The sequence below is a fragment of the Oryzias latipes genome, chromosome 23, assembly GCF_053564925.1.
Source record: "Oryzias latipes strain Hd-rR chromosome 23, Olatipes_Hd-rR_3.1".
NCBI classification, from domain to species: Eukaryota; Metazoa; Chordata; class Actinopteri; order Beloniformes; family Adrianichthyidae; genus Oryzias; species Oryzias latipes.
The window spans coordinates 12,229,167-12,245,191 of NC_136259.1; the positions used below are offsets into that span (position 1 = coordinate 12,229,167).

Consider the following 16,025-nt stretch of genomic DNA (forward strand, 5'->3'; position numbering starts at 1 on the left):
GGATCACAGAGGGAACCCATTAGATTACAGCCTCAAGCACTCTAAACTGTTGGCCTCTTTGAGAGGTAGAATGAAAATACAGCCACATAATCTGGATTCTTAGAATCATCTCAACAGAATTGAACTCAATGCAGTGGGTTTTTTTGTTGTCTCTGTACCTGGAGGGTTTTTGAATTGACATTTTGTAAAAATCTTCCCTGAATTTCTGTTTTTTATCCTTAGAGATGTTAAAACTGAAAACCTGCTGATGTGAAGGTGCACATCCTTCTAGACAGAACCATGAAGCTGCAAATTACTGGATGTTAGACCTCCATTCTCACTCAAGGTGCAGTCTGACTGCGCCTTTTGTAACCGTTCCAGTCCCTCCATGGAACCAAAGATCAGAACCAGAAAGCGTCCAGCTCCAGTGCCACAGCCCATTTCTTTGCATTTCCTTCTCTGGAAAGCTTTGCATTCCCTCCAGCAGAGGACAGCAGAGCTTCTATGCAGCATCTAAAGAGAAATGATTGAAAACAGCTAAACAAGAGCGCAGCTTCTCCACGTCTTTATTCTGAATTCCTGTTCCACCATTACACAGCTTCCCAGATAAAGTCTGAGGTGATGGCCGGAAGGTTGGAGGGTTGGAGGGGGGGCATCCTGGTCCTACTGGGTCATCACTGTGCGTGCACTAGAGCGCCGGCTCCCTGCCCGTAACCGAACCCTTTGGGCCCGAAGTTCTTGGCGTAGCATGCTGCGGAAAAAATGGAAGACTTGTTAAGAAACGTTAACCTCCCATAAACGGTGGATGAGAAAAGCGTGTGTGGATTTACGGACGTTTCCGAGGGAGCAGTCGGACTCGGCCTTTGTTTGAATGAACCTCCACGCTCTCCAGGGTGTGTTCAGCTTCAGTTTGACTGAAGAAACTATTTAGCAGCTAAAACTTCACAGAATGAAGCCTTTTCATGTAACAGATGGGGGGGCTGGGAGATGAAGAGGCATAAACATTCCAGCTCAGAAAACAAAATGACTCCCATAATTGCTCCTTTCCAGGACAAACCTCCACCTCTCTAACTTCTCCATCTGTAAACATCATAGTCCATGGTGATTCCTGTCTAACCTCATCTGTCAGCCTGTCCATCACCATTGCAAACAGGAAGGGGCTCAGAGCTGATCCCTGATGTAACCCCACCTCCACCTCTGTCACCCCTACAGCACACTTTACCACTGTCTTAAAGCCCACTGCTCAAACACACTTTTCTGTCACTCCACACATACTCATACAATACCAGTTCCTCTCTGGACACCCTGTAATAAGCTCCCATACCTCCACAGGTAGATCATCAGCCTTTCCACTCTTCATTCTCTTCAATGACCCCCTCACTTTCCCCTTACTAATCGTTATTTCCTGATCCACAAGTCACCAACTCCGTTCTTTCTTCTCCCTCATTTTCTTCATCAACTTTTTGAAGTATTCTTTCCATCTTTCCATGACACTACTGATACTTGTGAATACATTACCATCCCTATACTTATTCCCCCTAACCTGCTGCATGTCCTGGAAGACATGACTGATAAAACCACTGTGATGTTTTACACAGATCATTTTCAGGAGCTTCTATTCCAACGTGTAGTTTAAAGCAGCAGCAGAACCCCTAGCAAAAGTACTACACGTGAAGTTTATTTTCTTAAGTATACTTGAGTATACCAAGTCTACTATAGATCATGTATGTGTAGTGTAGGAAGAATACTAACTGAATACTTCTTTAGACTCAATCGGAAAGTTTAAAATATATAGATAGTATGTTAAAAAGTACATTTCAAGTTCCTCACTTTTAGTATAGACCAAGTATACTTGTAGTAAACTTGAATAGACAAATTTTTGTTGATTATGAAAAAATATGAATTAAATCTGTTTTTGTCTTCAGTCTCTTTCCTGTTGAGTCTCACAGACACAAACGTGTGGAAGTGTTTTCTCACAGAGCCAGGATCCGTCTGTCCTGAAGATGTTACTGCTTGTTTCTTTCTGTTCCTGTCGCTTCTTTTTTAGGACTAACTAAAGCTGAGCCGTGCTTTCACTCATCATCACTCTTTGTATGACTGTCAAATCCATTTATCACTTATGCTCTGATCCTACAGCTTTTACTAGAACATCCCTCAAAGGTGAAACAGTAAAACAGTACTTTTGCGATCTGTCATCTGTGGAGCGGTGGAGGAAAGCAGATGGAGATAAACCTGGAAACAGCGGCAGAACTTTGAGCCAAGAAGCAGCGTTTCTGCTCACTTGGTTCACAATGACTTCCAGCAAACGCTGGTCTGAGTCCCGACATGCGACACGTGCGCGTGGCTTTGTAAAAGCCGGTCTGTCTGCTCTCCACAGATACGATCACAGACCTGCAGAAGCAGCTGGCTGTGGGCAAACTGTCTTTCATCTGTGAAAACATGCCCATCTTTGAAAATGTAAACGCAAATTTCTCTGTCATGCTGACGTCATTATATTCTCTGAAAAACAAAGCTCTTGTATTATTTATCTGAACGGGTAGTGAATTAAAACACCTCAGTGTTCATTCTCGATAAGTTTTTTTCACTTTAAAGCTTTAAAAGCCACAAATGGCAGCTGATTTCAGGAAAATCCATATTAACTGTCTAAAAAAATCATATTTTGACAGAGATCAGAGTCCTCCTGCTGTTCATCAGCGTTCTTGAACTCCTCCTTTGTCTTTCTCTAAGCTTTTGCTGATGAAGATATTTTTAAAGCCTTGCAAATGGGTCTTTACACCTACAACAATTTCCGGTGATGCTTTTACAGTACAGTACTTACAGTGTACTTAAGTGGTATTTACATGGTACTGATTGTGTGACTACTGGGTACTTACAGGGTATTTACATGGTACTTTTTATGGAATTTACTGGGTACTTACAGGATGTTTACATGGTACTCTTTATAGGACTTTATAGGACTTGCTAGTGGTACTTTTGTGTCTACTCTGTACTTACATGGTACTTGCTGTGTATTTATGTGGTACTATTTGATTCATACTTATGTAGTACCTACTGGGTATTTATAATATACTTACTGGGTATTTACATGTTGTGCAAAGGTGTCTTTTGTGGACTTACCACATGTCAGAAAAAGGTAATGAGGCAACACAAGCAGTTCAGGCACACTAAAAAATTGAGGACTCAACCAGGTCGAGACGTGGTTCCAACTTAAAAAATATTTTTAATATAAATAAATAAAAACAGGATTAAAACCAGATTTAAAAAAAAAACCTGAAGGGCCTCAAGCATCTGTAAGTAGAGCTGGTACACGCAAACAAAACTGAAAACAGAACAAAAATACCCCAGTCAGATGCAGGTGTATATGGTGCAAATCAAGCAAACAACACAAAAAACAAATGAATTCCCACTTCTGCACCAGAGTCCTCTTTACAAGTGGCCAGGAAAGGGTAGGGGGTCACGAGTCCCCACAGTCCTCCAACTCCCAGGAGCACCTGCACAGTCATGTGGCCCGGTAGCAGGCGAGGTGGGGGAGGAGACGCCGCCGTCAACGGCCGACCCGTCGGACCAGCAGAGTGGACGAAGGGGACCTGCGAAGAACACCTACGAGAAACACCCCCCCACAGAAGGGCCAAAAACCCGTCCCAGCAGCAGCAGCGGGTTCCACCAAACACCCGATCAGCGCTGATTGCACCTAAAGGGAGGGGCAGGGAGTGATGCGCTCCGTTCCACTTCGCCCTTTCCTGTCACACGCAGATACGCTGCACTGACAGAGGAGTGGAACCCAAAACAGGAGGCAGTCTCAGCAGGAACTGAGGGAGAGCCAGCTCAGTCCTCTTTTATAGCTGGCCAGGTGCTCATCAGCAGCACCAGGATGAGTGACTACACCTGTGCCTCAATTAGCTCATCCTGCCACAATCCACCCCCACAGTTTGCATTGTTGACCCGACGATGAAAAAAACCCAAAAGAACTGGAACAAACTATGTCCATGGCCTAAAGACCACAGACACCGCATGAGAGGTTACCCCATGTTGACCTTCCACAGATCTTGGAAGCCTGTGAAGGTTAGAATGGTGACCAGCCGTAGCCCTTGAATTGTGACGCAAGGGCACACTGCTACTATCCGTACCAAGTAATAGAGTGGAAATAGGGCTGACTTTCTTTTACAGTCCACTTTCATTGTACTTACTTCATACAATGAGTGCAGACTTAAATTCAAGGTACTTTATTTGTACTTAACTTGTTCTTAAATGTGGTAAGTACCACAAAAGACACCTTTGCACAACATTTAAATACCCAGTAAGTATATTATAAATACCCAGTAGGTACCACATAAGTATGAACCAAATAGTACCACATAAACACACAGCAAGTACCATGTAAGTACCCAGTAAGTCCAGGAAAAGTACCATGTGAACACCCTGTATGTACCCAGTAAATTCCATAAAAAGTACCATGTAAATACCACTTAAGTACACTATAAGTTGTTTGACCCCAAACAACAGCTGCCAAATGCTGCTAGCATCTTGCTAATATGTTAGCAACAACCAGCATCTCAGCAGCTGGTTCACCAACTGAAGGACCCCAAACTTTACCCACTGCAGAGCGGACATTGAACGCTGACCATCCACGCCCTTCTTCGCCAGACACAACTTTAGAGTAAAGGCCGTGTCACACAGCCACTACATACATTTTGCATGGAGGAAAATTTTTCATACGTGAATGTGCGTAGAAAAAGTAAGAAAAGTTGTGGTCTTTATGTAAAATTTTCACAGATGTATCAAGAATGAACCATGTTAAAACCCGGGAAAAAGTACGAATAAACCACGCAAAGAACATGTAAATCAAAGTAGAACATGAACCGTGTGTGATTATTGGGATGTTTATGTGCAATTCATTAGTGATTCATGTGTTAATTACGTGATTTTAACATGATATGTGATTTAAAAGTGATACATCAAAAGTGATACATGCGTGAAAAGTCCGTTAGACACACGTGGAACGGTCGTGAAAAGACACATTTGTGAATGCATCTTGCAAAAATCAGCCTTTATTTCCTGTCCAAACTTCAAGCAAGCATGTTGGAGATCAGCCTGCAGCTCTCTGTAGGTGGGATGGAAGCTCAGTTTGTTCAGTCAGCCATCTTCAGACCATCTGCAATGATGGCTCTGGTGTGTCTTATCTTCCTCTTTTGTCTCAGGTTCCAGTCAGACAGGTTTGCTTGTATTTCCTGGCAGATCTCAGCTTTGACTGAGGACTTCAGCAGACCAACAGCAGCAGATGGCATTCAACCAAACCCATCACTGACCGTAAAATCGCCAACAGTCTTGTGTAGCTACAGACCCAGACTGAGACCTTTTAAAGGCTCAGAAAATCTGTAGGTCTTTGAGAAAAACAGCTCAATAGAGCGAGTTTACCACCTTTAATATCTTAACTATGTAATTTTCTTAAACACTTAATTTTAGATTATTTTTTTTTACCAGTGAGCTATAATCATCGGAACTACAAGAAATAAAGGCTTGAAATGTTTAATCCATGCATAAACATTCTTCACAGTATATTTAGGAGATGTACCTGCATGTTCTGATGTACTGATGCTAAAATTGAGTGAATCCACATTTTATTATTGTTGACTTCAGTGTCGGAAGGCCGTAACCCCTTAACTGCCCCCCTGTGGCTGGTGTGGTGCTCCCTAAACCACGTCAACCATAAACTGCAGGATCATTGTCAAATATGAAATTTCTCAGGAAGTACAGAGAAGAAGCTGCTCGCCTCCATCCGTCTCACCTTTACAGTAGATCTCCCCGTCCTTCTCGGTCTGGGTGGTGGACTCTAGGCTCCTGCCACATTTTGCACATCGGAAACAGTTTTTGTGCCATGGCTGAGAGGGAAGCACAGACATTAAACACGTGAAGCCACAGCTGCAGCCATTTCAGATGTCTTCATGACTCCTAAAATAAACTGAGAACAACTTTTACAGGTAGCAACTATAACCTATCCTGTATTTACAAGCATCTGCATCACCAGAAGCCACCAAAGCCTGGCTTTCCCACAGCTGAAAGTCTTCATCCCAGAGAAAACGAGCTGTTTCTGCTCAACAAACACAGGATCAAAGCTGCTGATGATGAAACCGCCAACCATAAATCAGCTCTTATGGGACTCGAAGAGCTAAGAGAAATGGACCACACCCACTCGGCGAAAGCAAAAACCCTGAAACAAATCTCTGAAGTCTTTGATGGATGATCAGAGCGCAGCTTTGAGCTGCAGACCAGCTCTGCTGGAAGAGGAGCAGACCACAGCTCTTGACAGTGCCACAGAATCGGGTTCCGTGTGTGTCCAACCCAGAGGAACCAGCTCCTCCCATTTGGTTTTTAGTGTGGACAAGTTGGTTTCTGAAGGGGGAGGGCTGTTGGTGCACAGCCCATTACAAAGGCAAATCAGCCGTTAAATGAAATCCACTCTGTGGTCGCCGTCTGCGGCATAGATTAACTTCAGAGAAAACATGACGAAAATACATCCAGCAGAATTTGACTGGACCCTTATGGATTCAGTCATCTCTTTGATGGCAGAAACTTCAGAACATGAGATCCAGTACCGCAAAGGATTTTTTGGCTAGAGACCAGATCTCACCGTTAACAATGTAATAAGAAGAAAATTCTTTTCTTAGTGGAGTCATAGTCAAGCCCCACCTTGCCGGCCCCCATAATCTTCTCCGCTGCATAGACAGAGTCTCCACACCGAGCGCATTTCTCTGTACCACCAAACTTCTGAGCGAACCTGGACGGGTTGGGGTTGGTGGTGGGTCTGTGAGTCGAAGTCCTTTAGAGAAAAGCAGAAGATGAGTAAAGCTGCTCTTCACTCCAACACGGAGGTGGGAGGAGCAACAAGAGGTTTACATGTCATAATGACTCACAGTAATGTTGTCTCAAACGTGTCTGCTCTGTGATCACAGTGAGCGTGTGCTGCTTCGAGTAGCTGCAGGCGTCTAGTAAATAAGTGAAGGGCTCCTATCTTTCAGGGATTCCCACAAAAGCTCAGAGATTGCAGCAGTGCATTCTGGGATCAACTACCATGCACATACATCATGCACACATGCTGCAGTGGAGGCTGAGCAGAGGCCAGTACGATGCCTGCTGCAGCAGGTAGGAGAAGAGATGTTTGATTTACCCTGTGGGGGGGAATCTGAGGGGGCACTCTCTGTTTGCTTTAAGGCCTGTACACACCGGGACGAATAATCGCCAGGCGTTATTCGCCAGCGTTTTTCGCCACGTTTTTGTGTTCACACCCAGGCGATTTTCGCTGACGATGAGCCGAGCGAACATGCAATTTCATTCCCTGACATTAGATGGCGCTTAATGTAAACAGAAATACTCCTGTACACAAGGTGGCGCTGCGCAACTTTACGCTTCTTAAACTCGCTTTTCCCTCAGAAGAAGAGAGCAAGTATTTACGCGCTTGTCAGAATCATACAAAGAAAACATGAATATTTCAAGCACCAGTTGCTCCAACTGTCCGTCATTATTTCTTCGCGGCTGTGTAGATGCAACTCGGCGTCTATCTTCTTCGCTGGTATGTGTGCTCAGCAAGGCAATTTTGTGTTTGAGCGCCCCCAAGTTGTGTTTTACTGTAACTTCAGAAGCTCCAGACACGTGTGCAAAAGCGCCATTTTCATTGGTCGAATAGATTTCGACGCAACGTGTCAAAAAAACAAAACGAACCCGAGGCGTTTTTTTTTTTTTTGACGCTTTGACGCGTGGCGTTTTTTCGCGTCAGTGTGCACACTCTCATTGGTGCCCTTTGTTTAGTCACGAGGCATTAAACGTCGGCGAAAATCGTGCGCGAAATTCGTCCCGGTGTGTACGGGTCTTTAGACTGACTCTTTTTTTGACAGACTTTTTTGTCTCCTGATCTCCATCTGTGAGGAGCAGCAGAGCCAAAAACCAGGGAGTAAGATTCAAACACGCATCAAACCCTGATGAGACTCAACTAAACATGAAAATCCAGCTTTTATCAATGTGTGCACAAAATTATACATTTCAAATGACTGAAAGGAAATAGGGGGAGTTCTAAACCAGCCTCCTTCTCAGTCAGTTGTCTGTTGTGGGGGGGTACCAGCGGGACAGGGCCCGGGTGACCCTCAGCTGTGGCCTGAATGAGGTCTTTTGTGCAGCTGATCAGTCTGCTTACATAAACTCTTTCATAAGAGATCACCTGACGTGACGGGAGAACCAGAACTCTCTGTGTCGCCAAACTCTGCAGCTCCACTGATTTTGTATTTGAATACAGACCTGCTGAGATTGTGAGAAAAGTACAGCTTGACTTTAAGTTATGCCAAGTCTGCTGCTCTGCTGCATTCAGGACTGTACTAACCAATCAGGGATGACCAGATCAACAAAAACTCTTAGACCAATTATCAGAGAGTATGTACAGTTGTTACTACAATCTTGACTGGATCGTATTTTTAGGCATTAGCATCCCTGAGGTACAGTGGTGTAGGTGTGATGATAGGGGCTGAGGCTTCTTTAACCCTTGTGCTATCCTAGGCACTTTAACATTGGGAGTTGGGTCATCTAGACCCCACAAAACAATGATCTGTGATCTTCTCTGGTGTCCATGGATTACATAAAACCCTCTTCACCTTTATCCACCTTTGTCATGGTAGGGAGAACACGTCAATGCGTAAGGGTGGGGTCATAGGATAGCACAAGGGTTAAGATTGACATCAACTGTAGAAATCAGCCTAACTTTCATGCAGCATCAGGTTTGTCTCAGTGCTGCCTGGTAGGGTGCTGTATTCAGCCTCTGACCCAGTTTGGTTAGTGTAGCAGTATAGTTAGTTAGTTAGTTTTTAGCATGTTAGTTTGTAGCCATTTAGCTAGTTAGTCTGTCACCATTTAGTTTTTTTGCAGCAGTTAGTCTGTAGTAGTTTAGTTAGTGTGTAGTAGTTTAGTAAGTGAGTCTTTAGCAGGTTAGCTAGTTTAGCTGGAATAGTTTAGTAAGCCAGTCTTTATCAGGTTAGCTAGTTAGTCTGTAGTAGGTTTGTTAGTTAGTCTGTTGCAGGTTAATTAGTTAACCTGTGGTGGTTTTGTTAGTGTGTAGTAGTGTAGTAAATCAGTCTTTAGATTAGTTAGGTTGGTTAGTTGGTTTATAGCAGGTTAATTAATCTGTGATGGTTTAGTTAGTTAGTCTGTAGTACAGAGTATCATTTTAGTAAGTTTGTAGCAGTTTAAAAGGTTAGCCTTAAGCAGTTTAGTTAGTTTGTAGCAGTCGGTAGCAATTCGGCTTGTTAGTCTGTAGTAGTTTAGTAAGTCAGTCTTTAGCAGGTTAGTTAGTTAGTTAGTTAGCTAGCTAGTTAGTTAGTTAGTTAAATAAAATAATGCAGAAGCCAGCAGTTTCTTGCTGCTGTTCTTGAAGAAGGCAGAGAGAAAGTCTATCCTCACATGACTGTATATGAAATATGTTGTTTACGGACAACGGTCAGCAGCCACATTCCATAAACATCAGAGAATCAGCACACTCTCTGACCCCACAGCAACATTTTAGTAATCATACTATCACTATTTGCTAACATGTGTCACATCAGGCTGCTCTTACAGTTCTGGTTTGATTCCCAGTCGTTCTCCGCGGTCCATGTTGAGTGTTCCAGCCCCCTGTCCATAGCCGTAGCCTTTGGGGCCGTATTTCTTCCCGTAGCAGGACTTGCAGTAGATTTCCTGATCGTGAATTGCCAGTGTGGTGCTGTCTAAACCCTTCCTGCAGACCACTAAGGACAAAAAAGACTTTCTTTACATCTCACTTTAATAAACAATTCTGATTCATCCTCACAACAAACAGGTTTATTAAAATTTTATTGCAATTTCAATTATTTCAATTATTGTTTCAATCAATATACCTTATCAATATAATTATTATTAAAAAAGTTAAATGTACTTAAAAAACATTTGTTATAAACGAAATAACTAAATAAGGAACTTTGTCCCTTAAGCAGTTATAAGTTGTCATTGGAGATCATTGGAGTCGCACTCTCCTTTTTATTAATTCATTTTTTTTCTATTCAGCAGAAACTCAGAAGTCAAAAAACTTTCAAATCACAACAAGCAACATCCCTTAGGTCGACTCAAGACATGCTCCAGGACAAGACCAGGCCAGTTTCCATTTTATTAAAACTAGACCAAGACTAGGCCTTACCAGGCTTGGGATAACAAGACCAGGTTAAACCAGAGAATGTCTGTTGACAAGACGGCTCATGGTAAGTCATATTAGTCATATTATTTTATTTTTGGGTTTTGCTTCTTTTGTAGCTTACCCACCATCAGAACTAAAAGCTCACGTAAATGTGTGATATTTCCTGTCTGTTTGATTTTTTTCCCGTCCACTGCCGTGTGACAGCAAACTGTGATAGGTTTGGTGTTTATCTGGGATCCAAGTCTACAGGACTCTTCCTAAGCCTTAGTCACATGCACCCGTACAAGGGTTTGACCCCATACAGGTGCTGTTGTTTTTTGCATCTTAAAGGGAGTGCAAGTGTGTCTCACAGTTCTCTTGAGGCTCATCTGGCCACCTCAAGGGACATCATGAAAATGGAATGTACCAATTGCTGTGCATGTATCATGAAGTATTTGTAATGAAAGTTAGACGCACTTAAGATGTAGGGGTGATGCTGCTATATGGTGTCCTATAATTGACAGCCCCTTTACAAACATTTTCAATCTTTCTATTTGCACTGCTGAAATGTGCTGTGGTGCACCCCCTCTTCAAAGGAGGGGATCCGTGGACCCCACCTGTTGCAGACCCATCTCAGTTCTTCCCTGTCTTGCTATGGTTTTAGTAAGTCTTGTAAATAATCAACTTACACATTACTTGTACTGTCACAATATCTTATCTCCTGCCCAATCAGGTTTCAGAACTGGTTATAGGTGAGCAATAGCAACTCTTAAAGTTCTAAATGACATCTCTGATTTAGACGCTAAATTGCAGTGGGCTGCCATTTTTATTGACTTGGCTAAAGCTTTTGACTCTGCTAATCACTCCTGTCTTATTGACAGGCTTTGTGAAATTGGTGTTACTGAAAACTCAAATTTAGCAATACAGCAAATTCTGCATCCACACAATGTGCACGCGAGACGCAAGTGCCTGTCGGATGTGCACTCAAAATACACTTGGATTGTCCAAGTTCTATCAGTCAGGCGGCACACACAGAGCGCACGTGTATCACGTGAACAGGCCCTTTGACAGTGCACAGGAAACATGAAAAATCCGTATGACGCGCCTGCAACATCCTCATTTCCCTTAAGTGTTGTTTAAATGTTATTATACCATGGTCCGGGTGAATACTCGATTCTGATTGGCTGCTGGGTGTGCATTAAAAAGTGATATACCACAGGATAACCGCACGGTGAAAAAAGAAGTTCCGGTCACCTAGCTTAAATGTTTTGTATCACTGCGCCGGCTTCTTTAAAATAACCTTTTGCTTCATCATTTGGACAAAAACAAGCGGTAAGGGGTGAACTTTCTCTCTGAACTGATGCTTTATTCAACCCATCAGAAAGATCAGCATATATATATCACAGAATCTTGACTGCAGCGGTGGTGCGGCGCGACGCGGACTATTTGTTAGGTGGTGCGGCGCGATGCGGACTATTTGTTACGTGGTGCGGCGCCGCGTAACAAATAGTTCGCTTTTCTCACAAAAAGCGATCCAAATTGAAAAAAAAACAAGAATTAAGGACTAAAAATGGTTACTATTTATTTCTTTTGTAAGTGAGCATGGTATAAGTGGGTTAATGGCCTTTGAAGTATGCATTATCACTTTGGAACGCACTTCCGCTTCGCGTCGGACGGTTCAGGCTTCCACGGCTTACGTTAAAAAGTGATAATGTATACTTCGTCGGCCATTACACGTGTCGCTATGACCTTTTGCCTGCCTGTCCAGAAAATTTGCATGAACATTTTTGCTCTACAGGTTCACAGAGTAGTCTACCACCTTGATATTTTGTGCAGGACACCTGTGTGCCCTGTACAGATTTGCCCATTTTTCATCTGCAGGCAGCCCATATCCGCCCGAAAGGGCAGTTGGGACTAAGGCATAAGTGAAAGTGCCCTCAAATTTCCTGACTTGTGTGAACCCGGCCTGGGTCAACCCTCTGAAATCAGAGAGAGTTTATTTCAAGATGAAAGGAATTTTATTGTTCCAGAGTCTTTGATCTTTTTGAAAATAAAAATGTGGCATCACAATCTCAGTTGGTGAGGATTTTGAAACTTCAGCCAGTTACTGTGTCGGTAAACAAAACAGTCAAAAGAAATATCAGAACGGAATAAGACACTTTAGTTCACTTCAATGCAGATGGAGCACAGCTTTTCCTTCTACAAGCTTCTACTTGTTAGGAAAAGCATCAACATTTGTTGATGGGGAGAGCTGTTAACTAGTTCCTGTCCCAGGAAGATGTCAACAAAGTCTGGACTCTTCACAGACACAGACTAACAACATGCCGTCATGTGAGGAGCAGCGTTCAACTATGTGACTCATCTGTAGACATAAAGAGTTCTTTCAGACACTGATATTACATTTACAAGCAAAGAATGTAAAAGTCTGCAGATGCGTTTATCAAAAGAATGTCCAAAAACATCAAGAGCCTGTTGTTCTGGTTGTTCTTAGTGAAAAAGAAATGAAATTTCATTGTTGAAAATGTCTTTAGGAGATTGCTGGTCCACAAACTGGAATAATGGAGGGGTAACTCAACAACCTCATGATCAGCAGCAGGAATTCAGAGCAGAAAATGCTCTGAATAAGCTGCAGAGGTGAAAGAGAGTTCAGCTGACATGTTGAGAGTAGTGAAAGTCAGACTTAGAGCTGTGTGGGATTTTTGATCACCGCGGTGATGAAGCATCAGGACTTGCGTTCTCGGGACTCTTACGACCCCCAACACAAAATCCTCCGGCGGGCGGTCGCGTCGCGCACTCAAGAACGCACGCAGCTTGTAATGGAAATGAATACAACCCAGAAGCCCTTGAAGTTTGACACAGGACTCCCAGAAAAAGTAAATTATTAGCAAAGATGAATGTGTTTATTATTGTTCAAATCACGCACCATATGCAGAACTTTCAAAAAATTAAAAAAATTAAAAGAGGAACGTGCGGTGATGGGTCATCACCTCTGTGATGCGGTTATCGTCACACCCCTCAGACTTCAAGTGTTTTCCCCCAAAAACCTGCACAGCTCACATCAACTTTGAAATCTCTGAAGTCCCTGAAGTCCCAAAGATGCTCCTCCAGCTCTCTTCAAAGATCCCTGCTTCTAGAACCCCGGTCCAACTGTAAAGAGCTGCAGGGTTTTTTCTTAGCTTCATCTGCAGACCGTTTCCCTTCATCTCACAATAAAAAACGTCTGTGGTGAACTTACTGCAGAGGAAACAGCATTTGTGGAAACTCTTGCCGTCACACTGCACCTCCTCGGCGTGGTAAACGGTCCCACGGCACGCCGTGCACTTGTTCCCTCCTCCCCAGTTTGGCATTTTTGGAGGTTCTGGAAGAAGAAGAAGAAACTTCCTTAGATATTTTCACACAAAATGAAGATAACAATAAGAACAGGGGGGATATGGCTCAAAAGAGGATAGAGAAGTCTTCCAGAGGAGGGGTTGATTGTTTCATTTCCAACCACTCCAGTCCATTGACTGTAAATGAGAACTGGACTGAGTGAGGGTGACATCACATATAGAAAATAGTTTACTTTGGGGGGCTCCACTAAACTAAGTCAATACAGTGGCAATTATTATACGATACACATGCCGCCATGTTGAACCCAGACATCATCAGTCAACAGTGATTGGTCCAAGTCAATCTGAGTCAATGTTTCTATGTCGCCAATCAGGAGTGAGCTTGCTGTTAGGCCACACACCTTTCCGTTAAGGGGGCTCCGGAGAATCTGTTTTGAACGTTTGAGGTGGAGGCCGGCGAGCACCACATGCTTTAATTAAGACATCTGATTGGTCAGTTTAGAACTTGAATAACTTGCAATAAAAAAATAATGCAGTGAAAACGATAAGGATTATTCTGAGCAACAGAATGACTCAGTAACAGCTGTTTATTTCTCTAAAGAAGTCTATGAGATTTTGGCTCCTCGGAGCTCATGCCGTTTCTTTTATACAGTCAGTTCTCCTGTCCCATTGGATCAACTCCATCTTATTGAACTTAATGGTATTTTACAAGTTCAGTTGTACTGTAAAAAATTAAGATTTCTCCCGCGTGAGGCCTAAACTGGTTTGTAATCTGGCACTGTAGCTGAACTCCAGGCCTCTCCAGCGGCCCTGTAGTGCAGGAAAGCTAGCAATGTGCAAACAAGGTCAGCCCAAACAAGCAGGCGGACTAATGCGCGGAGGAATGTCTGCGGGGTCAGGCCGGGGGGCTTGGGTGCAGCTGTGGGACCCGACCCCAATGCCTCCCAAATGCTGGAAACGCGTGAAGCTCGGCGGCGTCACCGTGACTCACATCCACATCATAATTACAAGCTCAGGAAAGAGGAGCCAGTGGGAACTGATGAAACATCTGAAGCTGTTCTGTGGAGGAGCTGCTCTGTAATGATGTCACAGCAGACTTTATGTGATAAAAAAAAACAAGTATCTTTTTACATTCAACAACAAGCCAGGAGACACATTTATAAAAATCTGCTTTACATTTAGTAAATGATTTAAATGCTGGTGTTTGAATTGAGAAATTGGGATTAGATTATTGCAGAAACAAACCAATAATCTGAAGATGAAGTTTTTGATTTTTTTTAAGGTTTAGGGTTCAATAATCAAAAATATCAAAGAAAAATGTTTGAAGGTTTGTGTTGTTCAGACTAAAAATAAAGAATCAAACTTTGGCTGTTTACAAAAATGCATTAAAGGAGCCAGTGACGTCATCTCTTCCAACCATCAAAGGTGAGAAGTCGACGTTACCGTTAAAAGCGCGCGATAGAAAATAGCTCACCTTTGAAGTATATCGAAAGCAGTCCCCGGTTCGTAACGAGCTCCGGTCCGGACTTAATGTTGATCCAGAATATTCCTCCTCACCTCTGAGACTTTACCACAGCGACGCTGCGATGCCACATCCTCCACACATCCACCGAGTCAGAGGAGAGGCGGAGCTCCGAGGCGGCCTGAACTCAACACCCGTGTTGAGTTCAGGCAGTGTGTCGTTAAACAGGGAAAATTACTGTCCATTCAAAGTAAATTAAAAGCAGAAAATGTAGAAAATGTTTCTAGGTCTGTTTCTTTTCCTCAACCGTCTCCGTTTGAGTTGTTCCACATTTTACCTTATTCTGCCCTCTGGTGGACACCTGGAGAATTACATGGAACAGTGGGGAGAAGATGCAGAAGGTGGAGGTGGCAAAAGGCCAAACAAAGGGTGGATGAGGAATTGTTTGACAGGTAGGAGGTACAGATGGAAGGTTGTTCAACAAATTAAGATGATGAAAAAAATAGCAGTTTTTACAGATGTTCCTCTTTCTTATCCATAATGTTAATCTGAAGGTCACTTTATCCTCTGTGAATGCCACTTTTTTGCTGTTTGTATTTCTGAATGTTTTTTTGCTGCTGAAGATAAGCGATTTTACCCATTGTAGGATGCATAAAGTCTATCTATCTATCTATCTATCTATCTATCTATCTATCTATCTATCTATCTATCTATCTATCTATCTATCTATCTATGGACATAGATGGAAATATGTTGACAGGTTTTTCCCCAAGCTGAATTACTTTGTTTTTTTTTCTTAAATGGTGTATACTTCTACAGCGCTTAACTTACTTCATTAAGGCTCCAAAGGTCTTCAGTCAAGTTCAGAAGTTGAGCGCTCTACCTCTGCACCACGGTCACCCCAGTATCAGTAAGAACATTGATAGTGGATCAAAACTTTTGTTGGGATTACACTGAAAGCTCTTTCTATTTGAAATTTTCCACCCATATCATCTGGTTTGTTTTCAAAGCTTTCCCAGTGGTCTTTTAATCATAATTATGCTGTTTTTCACCAAAATCAGAAAATATGTGTCGTTTTCAAGGACAGAGTTTC

At 42.8% G+C, this 16,025-nt stretch overlaps 1 protein-coding gene across 1 annotated transcript; it reads right to left on the reverse strand.

Annotated features, from left to right (window-relative positions):
* Positions 1-529: 529 nt before the first annotated feature.
* On the reverse strand, positions 530-15,240 carry csrp2 (cysteine and glycine-rich protein 2). Its single transcript, XM_004082979.3, has 6 exons — positions 14,945-15,240; positions 13,377-13,499; positions 9,572-9,740; positions 6,667-6,796; positions 5,765-5,858; positions 530-730 (listed from the first exon to the last, which is right to left on the reverse strand). The coding sequence occupies exons 2-6, from the start codon at positions 13,486-13,488 to the stop codon at positions 654-656; spliced, it is 582 nt and encodes a 193-aa protein (XP_004083027.1). The 5' UTR covers positions 13,489-13,499; positions 14,945-15,240; the 3' UTR covers positions 530-653.
* Positions 15,241-16,025: the final 785 nt, after the last annotated feature.

What these genes read in the sequence shown, in the direction of transcription:
- csrp2 (XM_004082979.3), bottom strand. Translation starts at nt 13,488, where the DNA reads ATGCCAAACTGGGGAGGAGGGAACAAGTGCACGGCGTGCCGTGGGACC. An exon ending in CTGGGAATCAAACCAGAACT is followed by an intron (nt 6,797 to 9,571) that starts GTAAGAGCAGCC and finishes TTTTCTCTAAAG; the next exon opens with GACTTCGACTCACAGACCCA. An exon ending in CGGGGAGATCTACTGTAAAG is followed by an intron (nt 731 to 5,764) that starts GTGAGACGGATG and finishes TTTTTTCCGCAG; the next exon opens with CATGCTACGCCAAGAACTTC.